This window comes from Canis lupus, chromosome 11 (genome assembly GCF_048164855.1).
Source record: "Canis lupus baileyi chromosome 11, mCanLup2.hap1, whole genome shotgun sequence".
NCBI classification, from domain to species: Eukaryota; Metazoa; Chordata; class Mammalia; order Carnivora; family Canidae; genus Canis; species Canis lupus.
In genome coordinates, this window is record NC_132848.1 from 29,365,919 (window position 1) to 29,387,443 (window position 21,525).

At 49.6% G+C, this 21,525-nt stretch overlaps 2 protein-coding genes across 5 annotated transcripts; one reads left to right on the forward strand and one right to left on the reverse strand.

The window, feature by feature from the left end:
• Positions 1-1,102: 1,102 nt before the first annotated feature.
• POLR2F (RNA polymerase II, I and III subunit F) lies at positions 1,103-13,780 on the reverse strand. Of its 3 annotated transcripts, XM_072844021.1 has the most exons (5): positions 13,556-13,709; positions 11,624-11,693; positions 7,238-7,368; positions 1,996-2,067; positions 1,103-1,281 (listed from the first exon to the last, which is right to left on the reverse strand). In XM_072844021.1, exons 1-5 carry the CDS (start codon positions 13,573-13,575, stop codon positions 1,191-1,193), a joined length of 384 nt encoding a protein of 127 aa, XP_072700122.1. In that variant the 5' UTR covers positions 13,576-13,709; the 3' UTR covers positions 1,103-1,190. The 3 variants fall into 3 exon arrangements, with proteins under 3 accessions (XP_072700122.1, XP_072700121.1, XP_072700123.1); XM_072844020.1 differs by lacking the exon at positions 11,624-11,693 and having other exon boundaries at positions 13,556-13,780; XM_072844022.1 differs by lacking the exon at positions 1,996-2,067.
• Positions 13,749-21,049, forward strand: C11H22orf23 (chromosome 11 C22orf23 homolog). Of its 2 annotated transcripts, XM_072844019.1 has the most exons (7): positions 13,757-13,899; positions 14,227-14,338; positions 15,163-15,225; positions 18,809-18,991; positions 19,668-19,799; positions 19,972-20,072; positions 20,252-21,049. In XM_072844019.1, the coding sequence occupies exons 2-7, from the start codon at positions 14,236-14,238 to the stop codon at positions 20,348-20,350; spliced, it is 681 nt and encodes a 226-aa protein (XP_072700120.1). In that variant the 5' UTR covers positions 13,757-13,899; positions 14,227-14,235; the 3' UTR covers positions 20,351-21,049. The 2 variants fall into 2 exon arrangements, with proteins under 2 accessions (XP_072700119.1, XP_072700120.1); XM_072844018.1 differs by lacking the exon at positions 14,227-14,338 and having other exon boundaries at positions 13,749-13,899.
• Positions 21,050-21,525: the final 476 nt, after the last annotated feature.

Consider the following 21,525-nt stretch of genomic DNA (forward strand, 5'->3'; position numbering starts at 1 on the left):
GGACTCCACAGGCTTGGAGGAGGGAGGAAGGGGGTGCAGAGTCCACTGCTCCCTGGATTAACCCTTCTCCAGAGAGGCAGACACTCCTGGGGGCGCTCGTCACTCCCACTCTCCACAGTGCACCCACCCCAGAGGCCCTGCCTCTTGCAGAGATCAGGCAAGCCCACTCCTCTTCTTCTTGGAAGGGGAACCGGCAGCAGAATGGAGGTCAAGGCTAGAATATTCAAGGAGCCAGCTTCCCCTCTATCTCTGTCGGTGTCAGTATACACCCTTATCCCCTCAAGGGAGGAAGGAAGCAATGGGATTGGTCTTACTGCAGGTTGGGTAAGGCAAGGTGAAGACAGCAGGACCCAGAACGTAGGGCAGAGGAAGGCAAGCACCAGTCTCAACTTCATGTCACACCTGGAATCTAGGAGCCCTGCTTCCCTGCCTGCCATCATCCAAGTCAAGGCCTTGGAGGAACACGGGCCCTACACAGAAGGGAAAGGACATCTTGCAGAGGTGGGGGAAGGGCAGGGGATGGGCGTGGCAGACCAGAAGGCCATGCAGGAAAGCGGCCTGAGGAGTGGACAGAGTGGGGGACCAGGGTGGGCAGGTGTTCAGTCCTTGCTCCAGCGGCTGCCTTGCCCAGCAGGGCTCTGCCTGGGGAGGGCGGGAGATCACTGCATCCCCAAGCTTCCTGCTGGGGCACTAGCTCCTGAAAGGGGATCCGAGCCCACGATAAGAGGCTCGAGGCAGGTCCTCAGGAAACAATGGGTGGCTTGATGAGACCTGCTCTGTGATACTCCTGAGAAGGGAGAAGCCCCTGCAGCCAGTCCCCACTGGAAAGGAAATTGGGGGTTTCCGTGGCAACCAGCTCCCTGGGCACAAAGGCTTGTCTGTCTGCTAGGAAGGCAGCTGAGGTGTCTCCCTGCAGCAGCCTTTGCGCTGGTGAACAGGGAGATGGAGGGAGGGATGCGGGGGATCCACAAGGAGTAAGGCCCCTAGTGCTCCCTAGCGCTCACAGTCATAGGACCACAGGAATGGGTGCACCTGCCAGGCAGCAGGGCAGTAACCAGGAAAAAGCGAGTGGGCATCACAGAGAGGTGGAGGCAAAGCGGGGTGAAAGGTTGAACAGTTTATTATTTACAAGTATAAAGAATGTGAAAATAGAAACTAGGATGAGGCACAGTCAGGAAGATGATTCCAGCTCAGTCGGTGATGATGAGCTCGTCTACCCCCCAGTCTTCATAGCTCCCGTCTGGCAGGTAGCGACGAATGATGATGGGGATCTTTCGGGCCCTGTGGCAGGGAGAAGTCACAAGTATATGAGGGTTGGTGACCCAGCTCTACAGCAGATAGGACAGACTGTGTGCAGAATGCAAGGAAAGAGAAGTCTGAGCAGCATCCTTTGGGACTATGAGTGTACTTTGTAGAAAAGAAATTACAATAAAAAAGAAAGCTCCTGAGTGGCTCAGGGAGTTAAGTGTCTGCCTTCAGCTCAGGTTATGATCCCAGGGTCCTAGGATCGAGCCCCACGTAGGGCTCCCTGCTCAGTGGAGAGTCTGCTCCTTCCTCTCCCTCTCCATGCTCTCTCTCCTTCTAATAAACAAACAAACAAATAAATAAATAGGGAGGCAGGGAGGGAGAAAAGGAAGGGAGGAAGGGAAGGACGGAAGTTCCTGCATCCCTGAGTGTGGGAAAATGGGTCTGGAAAGGCTCTGCCATCCTATGGCTGAAGGGAGAAAGAGGAAGCATGAAAGGATACTGGTAAAGCCAAGTGCAGCAGGAAGAGGGAGATTTTCACAGGAGAGGATCATGTCTCATTAAAGCCTTCCCTCTTTGCCTGTCCCCTCCCACTCCTCTTCCTCATGGGCTGATTCCTGAACTAAGGACCTACAGGAACAAGAATCACATCTTCCCAGCCAGGGATGTGCGGGTGGGGATGTGCAGCAGAGAACCCAAGAGATGCCTCCCAGGGCTGTGAAGCAGTGAACCATAGTCAGGGTGACTTACTTGAGCTCTTTCATGGCGATGAGCAAGGGATCTGTCTCCCCCTCCAGCTCCACCATCACAGGGGCACACATCCTGTAGGTACAGGGACACATGTTGGGAGAGAATGGCCCAGCAGGAAGGCAGGGGGCTCACTTCAGAAACAGGATCAGATCAGCACCCCAGCCCTTGGAGAAAGGTCACCTTAGAGGTGGGCAGGCCAGTGTGGGGGTGGGAAGGGGCTCAAAGGCATTGCCACAGTGACTACAACCAGGCGGGGGCCAGGAGACTGGATTTAAATTCTGCCTCCAGAGACCCTGAATTTCTCTCCCGATCTCAGTATCCTCACTCAAAGATGGGAAACAAAAAGCACTGACTTGCATACAATGACACTAAAACACTACTGGCTAACTTAGTACCATATGCTGTTCTCAACTCTTTACGTTGATGATCTCATTTGAGGTAATTGCTCTAATTTTCATTACAGGAAACTAAGGTACAGAGACATCAGTGATTTGCCCAAGCTCACACAGCCAGTAAGCAGCAGAGCCAAGATTGGAATCCCACATGCTCCTACCCACTATGCTGGAACATTTCCCATTAGTAAGCTAAAGATCCATAAACTTAAGAAAGGTTCTGTGGGGCAGTCCGGGTGGCTCAGCAGTTTAGCTCCACCTTCAGCCCAGGGCCTGATCCTGGAGTCCTCGTATCGAGTCCCATGTCAGGCTCCCTGCATGGAGCCTGCTTCTCCCTCCCCCTGTGTCTCTGCCTGCCTCTCTCTCTCTCCCTCTCTGTGTCATGAATAAATCAATAAAATCTTAAAAAAGAAAAGAAAAGAAAAGAAAAGAAAAGAAAAGAAAAGAAAAGAAAAGAAAAGAAGAAAAGAAAAGAAAAAAAAAAGAAAAAGAAAAAGAAAAAGAAAAAGAAAAAGAAAAAGAAAAAGAAAAAGAAAAAGAAAAAGTTCTGTGAACAGGACACATAGGCTTTCATCACTGGCCCATATGACATTCTTCTCATCAGCTCCCTTGCCAAGGGCCTTCCAGACTCCCGAGCCCGGCACCCACAGCAGAGTATTCCAGCACAAAGGAACAGCCATGCAAAGCCTAGCTCGAACCCAACTCCTCAGGCCTGCCTCAGGGCCCAGGCAGCTCATTTTCCTTCTCTATCCAGGCAACACCCCTCAGGGTCCCGCTCTTCCAGCCTCCATACAGGCCCTGCCGTCAGGTGCTCACCTCCTTACAGCCCCTCCATGACACCCCACAACCATCAGACAGAACCCAGTCTGCTCACCTTTCTAGTAGCACCTTCTCATGCTACTTGCTTGTACTTATCCCACTTTCCCGCCATACCAAACTCCCATGGTTCCCTGGACACACCCTGCTGGCTCCCTTCTGCATCCTCTTATTTTTATTTATTTATTTATTTATGATAGTCACAGGGGGGGGAGGGGCAGAGATACAGGCAGAGGGAGAAGCAGGCTCCACGCACCGGGAGCCCGACGTGGGACTCGATCCCGGGTCTCTAGGATCGCGCCCTGGGCCAAAGGCAGGCGCCAAACCGCTGCGCCACCCAGGGATCCCCTCTGCATCCTCTTATAAACTCTTCCTCGCTCTACAAACCTGGGAGAGGCTCAAATTTCCCTACTCTGGCAATTATCTGCTCTGGAAATCCCTGGCAATGCTCAGCATGCTGATGTATTTCACATAAGCTACTCAATCCCACTGTACTGTAGCTGCTTATTTGAAGTCTTCTGCATTAGACCATGAGCATCTGGTGGCCTGGGACCACATGCCCAAACATAACGCTCAGCCCACAGCAAAGGCTCTCAAAATGAACGGGAGAAACACCAATTCTAGGCCAACCTCCTCTAGGAAGCCACCATTCATGATTTCAGCACAAGTTCACACTAATGGATCCCAAGATCATCAGAATGGATCATCAGAATTACCAGGGAAGCATGCTAAAAATATAGGCTCTCAGATCCTGCTCCAGACCCTCGGAATAGAAATTCTGGTGAAGAAGCCTGATAACCTGCATTTGCAAAGCTTACCAGGTGATTCTAATCATAGCCAGTCTGAGAGCCACCAGTTTACACAATATAATTAACTAATTTTATTATTTTGATTTGTTACTCCTAAAAGCCTGAAAATTTCCCAGAGGCAGAGACCAAATGTTTAACTTTCCCTATATCCCCTCTCAAGTATTTAAATTTCCCCCAAATTAAAAGCTTTACAGAATGTAGGGAAATGTTTTTCCTGATCTGAATACACCTTTCTTTCAAGACAACACATTTCTTTTTACACATTTCTTTCAAGACAACAAAAATTTGAGTTCATCCATCCAGCCTTGTGCATATAATGTGTGAATTATGAGTGTACCCTTAGGTATTTTGTTTTGCACCAGGGACCCCCCCCCAAACTTGGCCGTGATCCTCAGGAAATGGCTGTGGTAAACATCTGCCGCCAGGTGGTGCTAAATGAACCAGAGTGAGATTTCAAAAAAAATCCAAAAAATGTCTGTTCAGTCTGGTATTTGGTGACAAGATACATCCCTGGCTGTCCAAGGGCTTACAGCAAGCGGGGAACTACCAGACAGCGCCCTGGCCCTTAACTGGAAGGAGCACAATAGCCCCAACTAAGTTGAACCAAGCTTTTCTCCCAAAGCAAAGGACGCTGGGACTTGGTAGTGTACTGAATGTCTGCCTCCCAACTTTTAAGTGTCCCACACGGTCCACCAAATGCATGCTGATCTTCTGAACTTGTCACTCAAGGCACTGGTGACATCTTTCCAGCCTTGTGCCCCCGGCTACTTCCATTCCCCTACCACAATCCATGCTTGCCTACCTTTCCTTGAACTGTCTCTGGCACCTGAGATACCCTCAAAACCACCTGGGGCTCTCTGGGTGGCTCAGCGGTTTGGCGCCTGCCTTTAGCCCAGGGCGTGACCCTGGAGACCCAGGATCGAGTCCCACATCTGGCTCCCTGCATGGAGCCTGCTTCTCCCTCTACCTGTGTCTCTGCCTCTCTCTCTCTGTGTGTGTCTCTCATGAATAAACAAACAAAATCTTTAAAAATAAATCTTAAAAAAAAAAAAAAAAAACACCTGCCTTTCCTCATCTTCTCTTGAGGCTCTCCCAGTCACCCCTACAATGACTCCATTCTCTCCTTCCTTGTGCCTTTCGTAAAGCACGGTGCCCATCTGCCATGGGTTCTGGTTATTTGTGAGACCCCAGCAGATGGCAAACACCTGGACGCCTGGGAGGCCTGGGGCCATCTGTAATCAGCTTCACCTCCCCAACAGGTGCAAGCACAGTACCTCACTCAATGCTAAAAGACTTTAAGCTTGCATACAATCATTCTACTTGTTTGAAAAATAATTTGTAAGTTATTCTTTCTGCTGGATCACTTTTAGCCTGGACAAGAGCTGCCCACTGGAATGTTCTGCGATAATGGAAATGTCCTCTATCTGCACTCTCCGTTATGGAGTCCCTAGCCACATGTGACTACTGAGCACCTGAAATGTGGCTATTAGGCTGAAAAACTGAACTTTTAGTTTCATTTAATTTTACTTAAATGGCCACATGTAGCTACTGGCTACCATAATTGATGGTACAGATCCAGAGGATCCTGACTCAGTGATTATCAGAATTATCATAGTGAGTGCAGTTCTAATTCTAACCAGACCAGCCAGGAGTACAAACCAGGCTAGAGAGAGGTCTACTACTTTGAAGGTGAGAAAGAGCGTTGCCAACCCATAAAACCCTGTTCAAAGTGGATACAGTGGTCATCTTTAACCCTCTAGGACTAGAGGGGATAAAGCCCAATGCTGTTTGAAAACACAGAAGGGAACACAGATTAGAAACTCCTCCGACGGGATCCCTGGGTGGCGCAGCGGTTTGGCGCCTGCCTTTGGCCCAGGGCACGATCCTGGAGACCCAGGATCGAATCCCACGTCGGGCTCCTGGTGCATGGAGCCTGCTTCTCCCTCTGCCTGTGTCTCTGCCTCTCTCTCTCTCTCACTGTGCGCCTATCACAAGTAAATTAAAAAAAAAAAAAAAAAAAGAAACTCCTCCGGCATGCAGGACTCCACAAAGCTGACCCCAGCTTTTCTTTCTAGCCAATTTTCCACTATTCCCTACTTGAAGCACCCATCCCTCCAGACACCCACTATTTCCCACACTAGCTTATAAGATGTTTGGGTTGGAGGTTCAGGTTCATTTCCTCAGCCTATGTTTCCCTGGGGAAGACATTCTATTAGAGTAACCAGTAACACATCTGCCCTCTCTGTCCCCTGACTCACTCCTCCCTAGGAAGGAGGAATAACTCCCAAGAGGGAAGTCTGGGAGAAAAAGCAGCTATCTATAACCCAGTGTTGAAAGTCCCTGCTTTCCCAAAGCCACCTGCCTATAAGAGAGGGTGTTTTCAGGTCTGTTCAACCCACAACCTTGGCAGGCAGGCTTGCCCCTGCAGACACAGCCTCTGGATGCCTGCACTGCCTATGGTGACAGGATGAATACACAATCATCGGATATTTTGATCTCCACCTGTCTACTGGCTAGTTCCTGAATCTCATTATTGTTCACCTGGCTCCAACTTGTAAGAGAAGAAAGGCTGCTCTGTTCCTTCACATACCTAGCCTGGCCTCTGCATGGAGGGCCACACAGTCCACCTGGGGTCAAGAACCACCTTGGGATCCCTGGGTGGTGCAGCGGTTTGGCACCTGCCTTTGGCCCAGGGCGCGATCCGGGGGACCCTGGATCGAATCCCACGTCGGGCTCCCGGTGCATGGAGCCTGCTTCTCCCTCTGCCTGTGTCTCTGCCTCTCTCTCTCTCTCTCTGTGTGACTATCATAAATCATAAATAAATAAAAATTAAAAAAAAAAAAAAAAAAGAACCACCTTAAGCCAGACAGACAGCTGATACCACAGCACCCCAGATTAACCAGTCCACAAGGATCTACAGCTCCCTCAATTCACACTTTTTTTTTCTGTTTTGTTTCACTAACCTGACAGGCACTCAAGTTTGTATTTTTATGTTTCTACTATACTGTTACTTGGCTTCTCACATGCAAGTTCTATTTCTCCCATTGGCTCACAAACTCCCTGAGGGCAGGACTCTAGTATAGTGCCAGGTACACAGACACAGCCAACAGCCTAGTTTAGCATATGTGAGCAGGGAGAGTGTTTTCAGGTGCCCACTGCATCAACAGCTCAGAAGCTCCCTATGGCCTGACCGATGGAAAAGATCATGAAGGGGCATACACTCACGCGATCTGAAGGGCACGGGTGCCGAGTACGCGGGCTCGCTCATACTTGGTCATATATGGTGTGGTGATTCGCTTCTGGTTGGCCTGTGGTCGCTCTCCAGAGGGAAGGATCTCAACGTTCTCCTGGCCCTCCTGGGCACCAAGACAGGAAAAAAAGGAAAGCTTCAGGGAGTATATTCTGGGTTGAGGGGGAGGATGATGATGACAATGATACAATGATGACAATCACTGCTAACATTATCACTTATTATGTGCCAGGGCTTGTGCCACTGCAGTTAGTGTTGCCTCCTTGGTTAGTCTTCATTACCAATAACATTATGTGGTAGGGGTTACAGTGCCTATTTTAGAGGCTCAGAGGTGAGCTAACTTGGCCAAAGTCTCAGACCTAGTGAAAGAAAAGAAACACGATTGGGATTCCAGAGCCAGCTGCCTCATCCAGAAGAGAGAAGCAGTCTGTAGATGTTCTGGTGGTCCCAGAACATTAGCTGTGTGCAAAGAAGTCCTTGAGCACAGATAAAAAATCTCTCTAAACAGGAGGCAAGGAGTAAGCACTCCAGCTTTCAGACAAGGTAACTGAATTAATAGGTCAAGTAGCTAAAAAGTCAAAGTAAAGGCAGGAATACAAATATTCACATGCATTCAACAATTACTTATTAAGCATCTGTCATGTGTCAAAAATCATCATAACCGGTGATAAGATAGCAAGCTAACTATTTCTGTTCTCAAAGAATTCAGTAGGGAGAGGAGACAATAGTAAACAAAACAGCAGGTTGCTACAAAGGGATGCAAGTGTCCAACAAAGTTAACAAGGTGGGAGACATCAAACTCATGCTGGGGGTTAGGAAGACAGTCCAGAGATGAGACTTGAGCTACTCTAGAAAATGAGTAGGAGCCGCCAAGCCAATTAGGAAGAGAAGGGCGGCGGGGATCCCTGGGTGGCGCAGCGGTTTGGCGCCTGCCTTTGGCCCAGGGCACGATCCTGGAGACCCGGGATCGAATCCCACATCAGGCTCCCGGTGCATGGAGCCTGCTTCTCCCTCTGCCTGTTGTGTCTGTCTCTCTCTCTCTCTCTGTATGACTATCATAAATAAATTAAAAAAAAAAAATGTTTAGGAAGAGAAGGGCGGGATCCCTGGGTGGCACAGCGGTTTGGCGCCTGCCAATGGCCCAGGGCGCGATCCTGGAGACCCGGGATCAAATCCCACGTCGGGCTCCCAGTGCATGGAGCCTGCTTCTCCCTCTGCCTGTGTCTCTGCCTCTCTCTCTCTCTGTGTGACTATCATAAATAAATAAAAATTTAAAAAAAAAGAAGTTATTAAAAAAAAAAAGGAAGAGAAGGGCATTCCAGGTAGGCCAAGTTGCATGCACAAAAGCACCAGGGTGGGAGAGAATGTACTAGCTGTGAAGTATTAGAGCAAAAGGTGAGCAAAAGGGTTTTAGATAGGAGAAGAAATTCTATAATAAATAATCAGGGGCACCTGGCTGGCTTAGTGAGTAGAGCATGTGACTTTTGATCTGGGGATCATGAATTCAAGCCTCATCAAGTGTAGAACTCACTTAAAATAATAAATTAAAAATACTCAAAAAAAAAAAAAAAAAGGCACCTGGGTGGCTCAGTTGGAAGTGTGTGCAACTCTTGATCTCATGAGTTTGGGCCCCATGTTGGGTGTAGAGATTACTAAAATAAACACATAAACTTAAAAAAAAAAAATCAAAGAATTAGGTCAACAAATATTTATTGATTGCTTACCGTTTGTCAGACAGTGTTCTAAGCGCTGGAAATAGAAGAGTAAGACAAATAAAAATTGTTTTCCCTACAGAGCTTACACTAGGAGAAGAAATTAACAAACAAAATAAGTAAAATGTGTAGTATAAAAACAAAAGAAAAAACAAGTAAAACTAAAAACTAACAAAAGAGACAAGGAGTGCCAAGATGGGTGTGTTGGACATGGGAGGAGGACTCTGCCACTTTTTTTTTTTTTTTTTAAGATTTTATTTATTTATTCATGAGACACACAGAGAGAGGCAGAGACACAGGCAGAGGCAGAAGCAGGCGCCATGCAGGGAGCCCGATGTGGGACTGGATCCGAGGACCTGGGGATCACGCCCTGGGCCAAAGGCAGACCCCCAACCACTGAGCCAGCCGGGCGTCCCGACACTGCCACTTTAAATAGGATGGTCGGGCTCAGCGGTTTGGCACCACCTTCTTTTTTTTTAAGATTTTTTATTTTTTTATTCATAGACACAGAGAGAGGGGCAGAGACACAGACAGAGGGAGAAGCAGGCTCCACGCAGGGAGCCCGATGTGGGACTCGATCCCGGGTCTCCAGAATCACACCCCAGGCTGCAGGCGGCGCCAAACCGCTGCGCCACCGGAGCTGCCCTGGCACCACCTTCTTAGCGCCACCTTCTTAGCGCCACCTTCTTAGCACCACCTTCAGCCCAGGGTGTGATCCTGGGGACCCGGGATCCAGGATCAAGTCCCACATCGGGCTCCCTGCATGGAGCCTGCTTCTCCTTCTGTGTCTCTGCCTCTCTCTCTGTGTCTCTCATGAATGAATAAATAAAATCTTTAAAAAATAATAATAATAATAATAATAGTAATAGAAAGATGATAGATAGATAGATAGATAGATAGATAAGATAGATGAGAGAGAGATAGATAGATAGATAGATAGATAGATAGATAGATAGATAGATAGGTAGGTAGGTCATGGAAGCCTCACTGAGAGGACACTTGGACAAAGGCCTGAAGGAGGTGAGCATTAGGTCATGTGCGTATCTGCAGGAAAAGCATTCCTGTAAGAGGGAACAGGGTGATTACAGATCCTGAGCAGGAATCGACCTGGTATGACAGAGACAGCAAGAAGAGATGAGGTCACAGAGAAAGCAGGTGGCCAAAGCTTGGAGGACCTTGTACTGCTTACTTTTTGGCATTTACTGTGTATGAGATGGGAAGCCACTTGGATGAGGGTTCTGAATAGAAGAGAGATACAATTTGACTTAAGTTTTAAACGTATCCTTATGGATGCTCTGTTGAGAATATTCTGCAGGGGGCAAGGGCAGAAGCAGACCCTGAAGGAAGATCAGTAGTAATCAATCAGGTAGGCAGGTAAGACAGACAACTGTGGCAGCAGAATGGCAAGTTGTGGGAGATTGAAGGCAGGAAAACAAGTAACACATTTCGGTAACAAAGTGAGTGAAAAGCGGTGAAGACCTAAACCAGGCTGAAGCACTAAGAATGGAGAAACAGGGCTGGACCATGTATAGGAGGCAGAATCAACAGAAGAGGGGTAGACCAGAAGGATGGGGGTTTCTGACTCAGTGAATAGGTACCTGAGTGTGCCATGCAGAAAGAGAAAATCCAAAGGGGGGTTTTGGCTTCCAAGCTTAAAAAAATTGAGGGATCACTCCCTTTCTGGGAGCCATAAAGCACTTCTTTCTCCATCAGTCACAGGATAAAAAGCCTTACATCATGCATGAAGTTAGCAACCCATCCACCTGGTTACACAAGCTGGAAACCTGGGGGTTGCCTCTGTCATCTCCCACTTTCTTAGCTCCACACCTAATCCACCAAAATATCTCTTTCATTCATCTTCTCATCACCTACATTACCAGCACCCAAGTCCAAACCACAAGTCTCTCGCCTGGATGGAGAGACCCTAAGCGTCTCTATCTTTTACTCCTGCTCCTCCCCAACTCACTCATCACTCTGAGGCCAGAATGCCCTTTCTAAAGTATAAACTGTGCCACTCCCTGCCTCAACACTTGTTGGTGGCTTCCAGTTGCCTTTAGGATAGAAAATCCTGCTTGATGTGGGCTCTTACCTCTCCAGCTTTATCACAGGTCACACTCCCCCTGGCTCCTTACATTTACCCTGTCCAGAGGGCACCCAGTACATAATTAACATTCAATACATGCTTGCTGAATGAATAGTGATATGTCCCCCATCAGGAAACCAATTGCCGGGATCCCTGGGTGGTGCAGCGGTTTAGCGCCTGCCTTTGGCCCAGGGCGCGATCCTGGAGACCCAGGTTCGAATCCCACGTCGGGCTCCCGGTGGATGGAGCCTGCTTCTCCCTCTGCCTGTGTCTCTGCCTCTCTCTCTCTGTGTGTGTGACTATCATAAATAAATAAAAATTAAAAAAAAAAACACTAAAAAAAAAAAAAAAAAAAAAGGAAACCAATTGCCCCAAGAGCCACAGGCTATGGCCTACCCTGTCGGACTTTTCCACTATCCAGGACAGGAACGCTGCTCACTCTAACTGGGGGCGCTTGCGGCAGGGGCCCTGACCAAGCAGGAGGCAGATACATTCAGGCAATTATCACCACTGGATTATTTGGCAGCTTGGGGTGCAAAGGAGGGAGCCCACAGCTAAATACTGACCTCTTCAGCATTCTCCAAGTCACCTAGCCCTTCATCCTCCTCCACATCATCAAAGTCATCACCATCAAAACTGTACAAGAAGAAGAGATCAGTTAGCTGAAGCATCACTTACTAGATTCAAAGAAAGCAGAGATCTATGTTTCATCCAATATGGAGAAAGGGCTCAATAAATAACTACTCAATGAGTGACTCAAACTTCTGTTCCATTTTACTCCTTCATCCTTACCCCATTAGCCCCCAAATTTTGCTAGGACTCATTCGTTCATCATCACCGTTTCCCTCTCACTGGATTACTCCCATCAATGTACAAACATGTACTTATTTCCCCGTCTTAAAAAACAAAATTTACTTCTCTTTTACCTCCCACTAGTTCCATGCTCCTCTCGGGAGCAAGATTCATGAGAGCTGCCCATCTTCCCTATATCTGATTCCTCGCTTCCCATTCTGTCATAATCTCACTCCAGGAAGACCATCACCTCCACAGTTCCAGCAAAACCACTCTTCTCAAGTTCGTTAGTGACTGCGATGTTGCTAAATCCAGTGGACAATTCTTGTTCTCATTTAACTTGATCGGTTGGCACCCTCGACCAGTCCCCCACCCGGCCGCTCAATACACTCTCCTCACGTGCCTGCAAGGCTGCCTTTTTTTTTTTTTTTTTTTTTTAATTTATTTATGATAGTCACAGAGAGAGAGAGAGAGAGGCAGAGACACAGGCAGAGGGAGAAGCAGGCTCCATGCACTGGGAGCCTGATGTGGGATTCGATCCCGGGTCTCCAGGATCGCGCCCTGGGCCAAAGGCAGGCGCCAAACCGCTGCGCCACCCAGGGATCCCCAAGGCTGCCTTTTTATTGGGGCTCCTCCACCTCCCTGGCTGCTCCATCTCGGTCTCCTCTCCTGGTTTCCCCTCTTTTCTCTCAAGTGCTCAAAGCGGGGATGCTCTAACACTCGGTCACCAGCCATCTCTTCCCTACGGACATTTCCCTGGTGATCTCACCCGATTCTTAGTTTTGACTAATATACTTATGCTGATGACTCCGTTATTTTTTTAATATTTATTTATTTATTTATGACAGACATTGAGAGAGAGAGAGAGAGAGAGAGAGGCGCAGAGGAGGAGGGAGAAGCAGGCTCCAGGCCGGGAGCCCGACGCGGGACTCGATCCCGGGGCTCCAGGATCACCCTGGGCCGAAGGCAGGCGCCAAACCGCTGAGCCACCCAGGGACTCCATTATTTTTATCTTCAAAAGTGATTCTCCTCGGGCAGCCCTGGTGGCTCAGCGGTTTAGCGCCACCTTCAGCCCAGGGCGTGATCCTGGAGACCAGGGATCGAGTCCCACGTCAGGCTTCCTGTGTGGAGCCTGCTTCTCCCTCTGCCTGTGTCTCTGCCCCTCTCTCCCTCTGTCTCTATGGATAAATAAAATCTTTTTTTTTTTTAAGTGATTCTCCTCTGACCCCACACATTAGTTTCGAAACCAATCCAGAATTCAAAACCACCTGTTACTCGTCTACCTGTGTCGCCCCAGTCCAAGCCACTAGGTTCTCTCACCGGGATTACAGCATCCCCTCCAGACCTTTACCGTCTCCAGGTCTCGCTAGACTGTCCCCTAGGTTACTCCTATCGCCTACTCTCACACGACCCTGTACTATCTGCTCTGGGCTTGTCCCCTCCTCTAGAAAGGGCGCCCCGGTGAGCAGGGGCTATACCTAATTCACCTCATACTCCCATTACGAGACACACAGCGCGGCTCGCTGGAAGTCCGCTGAGCACTGCTCCTCTCTGGACCGCCGCTGGGCCTTGGCTCCGGGCTCCCTGCCCTTCCCCCCCGTCCAGCCCCGCGGGCCCCTCAGACACTGCCCCTCGAGCCCGGCTCCGCAGCCTCCGCCGACGCAGGCTCCCGCTTCTCCCGGCCCTCCCGCAGCTCGCGCACTCACTTGTCCTCGTTGTCTGACATGACGCCCACACCGACACGACCGGCACCTGCACCCAACACCCGCGCGGAGACCCGCAAACAGCGTACCGGCGCCCCGCGCGGCGCCCCGCGTATTCTGCGCCTGCGCCGTGACCCAGAGGCAAGCACTTCCGGGGGACCGGCCGGAGCCGTCACTGTGCGCACGCGCCGAGGGGTGTGTGCCAGTTACCATGGTAGCCAGAGCCGCGGGTGGCCCCTCTGCTCGCGGAGGTCCGCGAGTTTGTGCGCGGCCCAGGCGCCGGGCCGCGGCGGAGCCGTGGTTACGGTCCCCCGAGCCTGGCCGCTCTCTGTGGGGCTTTCTTTACGGTGAGGTCTGAATTTTGGCGTATCCCTCAACGGGCACTGACCGGACCGCGGCTATCCCGACGCCCCCTTCCTCCAGAGAGGGCTTCCCTGCCGCAGGCGCCGGGCCAGGATGAGGTCTCCGTTCGTGGCGGGGCGGGGCGGGGGGGGTCCGCCTGTGTATCTGTTCGGGGTGGAAGGATCGGGCACTGCCGCGACATTGACGGCGACGTCACACTCCTGTGGCTCCACCCCCGCTCCAGACTGGGGGGCGTTGGGGGGCGGGGCGATGCGGGAGCGGAGATTAGACCTGGGAGACAGGGGTTGCGCCCTTGCGTTATTCCCTCCCAGAGCCCTCCCATGGCTTCCCAGGAAAGGATAGAGGCAGTGACCAAAGGAACAGGGTTCTGGCGCTGCCCCAAGCCGGCCACTTACACCCCAGGGACCTGCGAGCTGCTCAGAGGTCAGTGTGTCGAGAGTGGTAGTGACAGTTACCCCCTGTAGGCCGGTTCTCCCCTACAGGACCTGTGGCTTAGCAACCGCTATTGTCATTTTACAGAGAAGAGGCGTGGGGTTCACAAAGGTTCAGGGATCCTACAACTTGCAAGTGGCCCAAAGTCAAAGAAATTAGAATTTTAAAGTGACGGACTCCTGTGCCTTCCTTAGATCACACTTTCAATTTCCCCAGGGACGCTTTATCTCCTCCCCACCTGCCACCACCAGGGTCGAACCAAGGGTTCCACACTTTCACACCACCACATACCTTTTCCTTCAATGCACAACACAACCTGTACTCAGACATTTAGTTGTCTCTCATTGGATTAATATTCACCAACCCCTCTAGATCATGAACTCCACTAGGGCAGGAATTGTGCCTGTCTGGGCTCACAACTGTAGCTCCAGCCCCTGCTGCATGCTTAATAAATACTCTCCATTCATTCATTCATTCACTCAACAACGAAAGTTTTAAACCTACATAATGTGCTTTAGACATTGTTCTAAGTGCTGGGGATATAACAGTTTTTAAAAACGGGGAAACAGCAAAAATTCCTGCCATCTCATGGAGCTAATATTCTGGTAGGAAGGGGACAATAAATAAGCAAAATATATAGAATGTTGATAGTAGTAAGTGCTCCAGAAAAAAACAGTGAAGCAGGAAAGGGAGAGAAGGAGTACTCAGGTACATAATGGGGCTAGGAGGTGATACAGTTTTACACTGGAATAGGGTGAGATGAAGGGCTCTGCCTGCTGCCCAGGAGGCCTCATAAAGGTACTTTATCTTTGCAGTGATGATGAAGGAATCCAAACTGACTAACTTCCAACAGCGCCACATCATGGACACCATGAAAAGTAAGAGGTGGTTCACAGAGGCTTCCTGGGCTGAGGGACTCAGGACCCTACTTTTTTTTTTTTTTTTAAGATTTGTATTTATTTATTCATGAGAGACACAGAGAGGCAGAGACATAGGCAGAGGGAGAAGCAGGTTCCCTGTGGGGAGCCCGATGCAGGACTTGATCCCAGGACCCTGGAATCAACCTGAGCCCAAGGCAGACATTCAACCACTGAGCTACCCAGGTGCCCCAGAACCACACTTTTAATGCTCTTCCATGTTAAGGGGTAGACGACCTAATTTTTAAAAACCAAAGAAGGGGTGCTTGGGGTGGCTCAGTTGGCTGAGCATCCGACTCTTGGTTTCAGCTCAGATCATGATCTTATGGGCTGTGAGATCAAGCCCATGAGAGCTCGTGCTCAACAGGGAGTCAGCTTAAAAGATTCTCTCCCCCTACCCCTTCTCCTGTGTGTGTGGGCTCTCTCATTCTCTCCCTCTAGAAATAAATAAATCTTTTTAAAAAATTAAAAGGCAAAAAAAAAAAATTGAATAGCATTTCTCACCCTTGCTCCTGGAGAACTGACCTTTTAGGCCTTTTGCTTCTTCCCACGACATGGGTCCTAGCACAACAACAAGCCTCTTACAGTCTGTCTCTGGCCAACCTTCCTTTTTTTTTTTTTTTTAAGATTTATTTATTCATTCATTCAGAGAGAGCGAGAGAGAGGCAGAGACACAGGCAGAGGGAGAAGCAGGCTCCATGCAGGAAGCCTGATGTGGGACTCGATTCCGGGTCTCCAGGATCACACCCCGGGCTGCAGGCGGCGCCAAACCACTGCGCCACCAGGGCTACCTCTGGCCAACCTTCCAAGAGATCACAGCCTGATCGAGAGATCCTGCCCAGCCAAAATAGTCTCCATGTGGTCATGTCTGCAATCTGTCCCTCCCTGTTACACGCATACCACGTGAGCTCTCCAGGGGAAAAGACTCTGTATGTGTGTGGGTCTTGCTCATAGTTTTATTGTCACAGTTTAGCTAGCAGAAGCAAGACAATTGGCATAATTCCAGCACAGGAAGAGTTTGCAGATGCTTTCCAGCTCACCCTGTCCACCCACTATATTAGTTATTTTGAAGGAAAACCAAAAAGTAGAAGTTCATGGGCACAATAGCAAGGTGCTAAGATCTTGAAAACTACCATGCTCCCTGAGATTTAACTGAGTTGGTATCTAATGGATCAGAAGAGACCTGTGAAACGGCCTTGGAGAGAGAGAATGTCAGAATCTTCTCTAGTGAATCCACCACAAGTGATTGCCTTATTTGCAGAAGGATGTATTAGAGAGGGCACCTGAGCAGCCACAGAAGCAAAGAGAAGGGAGAGCCAAAGAGGCAAATATCAGCAGGGCATGTCCAGCAGTGGCCAGGGGCAGGCTGGGCCATCCCAGTAGGGAGTCAGATCTTCCTCACTGCAGACAAGGACAACTCAGCTGTCAGAGCCTGGCGTCTTAGCACATCCAAATCCCATTACTCCATTTTTGCACTCTGCAACCCATAGTGCCCCCTGTAGCATGACTACAAAAAGAAGGTGCTAGAAATTCCACTTAAATTCCTGGAGACCAAGGATTATGTCTGCCATGTTCACCACAGTAGCCCCAGTGCCCAGTGCTGGATATTTACTGAAGAACTGATTTCATTAGTGGAGAAACCAAGGTAAGTAACTGGTTTGGCTGACAGTTTTATTCTCCTGAGTGTTCTTTTGATTGATTGATTTTTAAAGATTTATTTTAGAGAGAATGAGGGTGGGCAGAGGGAGAGAATCTCAAGCAGACTCCAAGCTCAGCACAGAGCCTGACATGGGGCTCAAACCACGATCCTGAGATCACAACCTAAGCCAAAACCAAGAGTCAGATGCTTAACCAATTGTGCCAACCCAGGCCCCCACTTCATCATCTTTTTTAAAAAACTTGCCTCCAAGTGTTGGTGTTGAGTCAGCTTTCTTCTATAACCCCCTCCTTTTCTCCTAACCAAATTTACTTTTTGTTTTGAGGCATCATTCGAATTCTGTTGCAAGCCACAAATGCCTCTCCTTCATCTGAACTCCCGGAATTACTTGGGCCCTAATCATCTGCCAAGGATAGGCCATAGAGGGAGGTAGCACTTGGCACTGGACAGGCAGAAATAGAGAGTAGAGGGAGAAGGAGGGACATTCTAGGAGGCACAGCATCTCTTTAGGGAAGAATAGGAAAGCCTTGGTGTGGCTCTAGGTAGAGGCTGTGGGAAGGGGAGGGTTAGTGGGAAGTAATGGCAAGCAGCCAAAGGATCATGTAACTTTCCTGCTCAAAACCCTCTGATGGCTTCCCACCTCAAAGGAAAAGCCAGTCTTTCCAAAGGCCTACAAGGCTGTCTACTTCTCTTGCTGTGCCTCTCCTCTGACCTCTACACACCTCTACACACACTATACCCCTGCATTGTTCAGTCCATTGCTGGCATCCTAGCTTCCTGGCTGTTGCTCAGACACCCCAGGCACATTATCACCTCATAAATTTTGCTCTGTTCCTTCTGCCTGGAATGCTCTTCCCCAAAGTCTCTGCACCACCATTTTTGGTGAGGTCCTTCCCTGCCTACCCTATTTAAAATTGTAAATCCTGCTCTGACGTACTCCATTCCATCCCTGTACTGTCACAATCTAACTATGTAATTTACTTAATCATCATCCACACCCTCCAACCCCAAATGTAAGTGCAACGAGGGCAGGACTTTGTCTTACTTACCACTTTACCCCCAATGTCCTGGGCCTGGCACAGAGCAGATGCTCAGTATGTATTTGCTGGGTGGATGACAGAAGGTTGGACACACAGAACAGATACATGGGAGCCAGATCAAAACAACAGGTGGGGCCTGCTCTGAGATGGGCTTTGGGGCAAATGAGAGGAGGGATCAGCCAACCAGATAGGAGGTAACACATTCAGCTGGTCTGGAGGAGGAGCCCCAGATCTAGGCCAAGACAGTGGGCGTGGATGGTAGGCAGGACTGGTGTATACCATCCAAACCATCCCTTCCCACCTATGTACCAAGCAGGTTTTAGGAATCCATCTATAGAAATAAAAGCACCAGTATAGAGGCTTGATGCTCAAGAATGTTTATTGCAGCATTGTTTGAAGTAGTAAAAAAAAAGGGAAGGGGGAAAAAGGCTGAATTTCTGAAATTAGGAGACTAGTTGAATAAAATAAATAATGTATCCATTCTAAGAACTAGTATATAGTTTTAAAAAATAAGTTATATATAAATGGAGTGATCTGGAAGGTTGTCCATGATAAATTGTTAAGAGTCTATTACTGAATATAATAGAGTATGATCCAGTGTTTGAAACACGAATGTCATATACACCCATGTATCTTTGTACATGTTTGTATTAACATTAAAAAGTATGGAACAAGACCAACAAATCCTAACAATTGCTCATTGTGGGTGGGGGTGGGGGATTGGAGGAGAGAAGGGAAGACTCTATACTGTTTGACTTGTTTTAACAGGCAGGTATCATTTTTATAAATTTAAAAAAAAAAAAAAAAAAACAGGTAGGTGCCCCTCACCCAAACCTTCCTTCCCTAGGAGGAGACACTCTGCCCCTACAGTGCAGCCCGACATCCAGCCAGAGGGTCTTGCCTTCCAAACAGACAACCTCGACCATCTACCTGCCTCCCATCCTGGCGGCCCGGCCCCACCTCCGGCCTGCCAGCATGTGCCAAGCCAATGGGGCCTACAGCAGGGAGCCATTCAAGCCTCAAGCCCCCCGTAAGTGAGAGGGCCTAGAGAGCCCCTCTTCCACCTCCTTCCCCAAGGGGCCAGGGGTGGGGCAAGCAGCCCACAGGGCAGGTGAGCAGGTGTCTAATCAAATCCTCATGCTGTTTATACTAATGTGCTTGAACCTTGGCACTTGTTAGCTTGGGGGTGTTCAGGTTGCAGGAAAAAACAGATGATCCTTTTGTACTTTTTTAGAACTCTCAAATGATTAACTGAAGTCCACCAGTCCCTGATGAATGTTTGGCTGTCAGGTCTCACAGCCGCTGCTCTCTTAAGGTCACAAGCCGCCCCCCCCCGCCAAGTCCAGAGCTCCTCTGCATGCCAGGCTACTTCACGGAGCCTCTGTGCCCCTTCCTACTTGGCGTCCGATAGAACTCTTGGCACAGACCTGCCGACAGCCCCATGCAGCCTCTATACCCAGAGGCAAGCAGTTTTCTTAGCCTCGCTCTGTACCAGAGCAGTGTGTGGGTTCTGGCATTCGTTCTTCCAGCCCTTCCCTTTCCAGTCTCAACACAAGCTCGAGGGCTCCTAGGGCCAGAAGTGCCTGGTTTGCAGAAGCCCCCTCCAGGTTGCCCAGGGACCCTGGTGCAAGCATGCCCAAATAGGAACTCAGACCATGAATGGGGTGCCCTGCCTGCCTTCATTAGGTCATTTCTGGGCCCTACAGGAGATCTGGAGAAAGAGAAACGAAGACTCCAAAATATTTTTGCCACTGGGAAGGACTTAAAGGAACAGAAAAGGAAGCCCCCTCCTGTACAACAGAAGGACCCAGCCCCAGAGCTGGACCGCTTTGAAGAATGTAAGCCACTGATAGACCACTCCTGCTGGAATAGGGGGTGTGGAGGGGCCCATAACCCGTGGCCAGAGTGAGAAACACTGACCACAGAACTGCTTCCTCTCCCCCATCCCTCCCAGGCACCTGCTGGCCCCCCACTGCCCTGTACACTGATGGCCCTTCTCCCCCTGTCTAGTGGTAAAGGAAATCCAGGAGAGGAAGGAATTCCTGGCTGGCATGGAGGCACTGGGACAGGGCAGACAGTACCGAGGGATCATCCTTGCTGAGATCTCCCAGGTAGGAGAGGCAGCCGGGAAGGGGTGGGGGTGGGTCTACCATACATGCGCAGCAGCAAATGTGAGTGGACAGGGTAGCTGTAGCCCAGGTCTGGCCCAGGTCTGGGAGTCCTCTCTCACATCAGCAGTGGCTCCTCAAGTTCCCACCCTGCTAGCCAGTTTCCCTGATGCCTTTTGCAGAAACTACGGGAAATGGAAGACATTGACCACAAGAGGAATGAGGACCTTAGAAGGCTCTTGCTACCCCCTGATCTGTCTCCAGAGACAGGGGCAGAGTAGCCCATCCTAGATCACTGGAGCCCACCCCCTGGCCAGCCCATCTACCCTGGCCTTCAGCCACATCAAATGGCCGTGAAGCACTGCCCTGGCCTAGGGGCCCCTGGGCACACACAGCACCCTAGGAAATGGACCAATCCCAGAGAATGAGCTGGTTCTCTTCAAGACTCTGCCCAGGGAGCCTGGGTGAGTTGAGCTGCTGAGACCCACAATCACTGACATACATGCACACGCACACACACAAACTAATGGTCTTTTCTCAGGGAAAGAGTCCATACACAGTGAAGGCAAGGCCCATGTCTGAGAGCATCCACTGGGCCTCTTCCCCCCACTCCCTACCCCACACCCACTGGATGTCCCACACAGTTTGCAGAACTTCAGAATGAATGATTCCTTTCTTCCTACCTGCCTTAGGACCTACTTATTTGACTTCTTACAGCCTTAGGCAAATGTTTAACCACTATGATTAATTGGCCAGTAAGACACATTTAACGTAGGTCATAATATACACCGTTTTGTTTTCAGAAGGATAGGCTTATTTGTTCAAGGAGTTAGAATTTTCAAGCACAGATGCTTTTCAACTGTTTGCATATCTCAAGTGGAAGTGAGAACCAACACTTCTTGAACACCCCTTGGCCAGGCACTGTGCCAGGTGCTGAATTTCACTCGGTTCATTCTCTCAATAAAACCCTGCGAACACGGTTTGCTATTCCTGTGTGAAATCTAAGGCTCCCTAAGACACTGTAACCAAGGTCATTCAACTGGCAAATAGCCCATTCAGGGTTAGGAGTTAGTTCTCGGGCTTTCCACTAAACCCACAGCCCACAGAAACACAAGGGTGGGAGAAAGCTGGACCAAAGGAGCCAGGCTTGAGCTCCGATCCCAGCCTGTGCTCTGTGAGCCTGATCAGCTCCAACCTCAGCTCTGACTGCTCATCAGTGAGGCTCCGCCTCACAGGGCTATGGAGGAGGCCTCTGACCACAAGAGCAACCCCCAGGCCTGGCGCACAATACGTCATCTCCATGTCTTCTGACAACCACAAGCTCTCCACTCTCCAGTACTCTGTCAATTTCCTGTCCCCATACATCAAAATATTTTGGGAAATCCAACCAACACTCCTACTTGGAGGGATTCATATAACCCCACAGGCCACATGACCCAAGTTTTGAGCTGTAGAA

Coding starts and splice junctions, on each gene's coding strand:
- C11H22orf23 (XM_072844018.1), top strand. CDS start 13,764: ATGGTAGCCAGAGCCGCGGGTGGCCCCTCTGCTCGCGGAGGTCCGCGA. Junction 13,900..15,162: donor TCTGTGGGGCTTTCTTTACG/GTGAGGTCTGAA, acceptor TTATCTTTGCAG/TGATGATGAAGGAATCCAAA. Junction 15,226..18,808: donor CATCATGGACACCATGAAAA/GTAAGAGGTGGT, acceptor TTCCTTCCCTAG/GAGGAGACACTCTGCCCCTA.
- POLR2F (XM_072844020.1), bottom strand. CDS start 13,765: ATGGTAACTGGCACACACCCCTCGGCGCGTGCGCACAGTGACGGCTCC. Junction 7,369..13,555: donor ATGTCAGACAACGAGGACAA/GTGAGTGCGCGA, acceptor CTTGGTGCCCAG/GAGGGCCAGGAGAACGTTGA. Junction 2,068..7,237: donor ACCCGTGCCCTTCAGATCGC/GTGAGTGTATGC, acceptor CTGTACCTACAG/GATGTGTGCCCCTGTGATGG.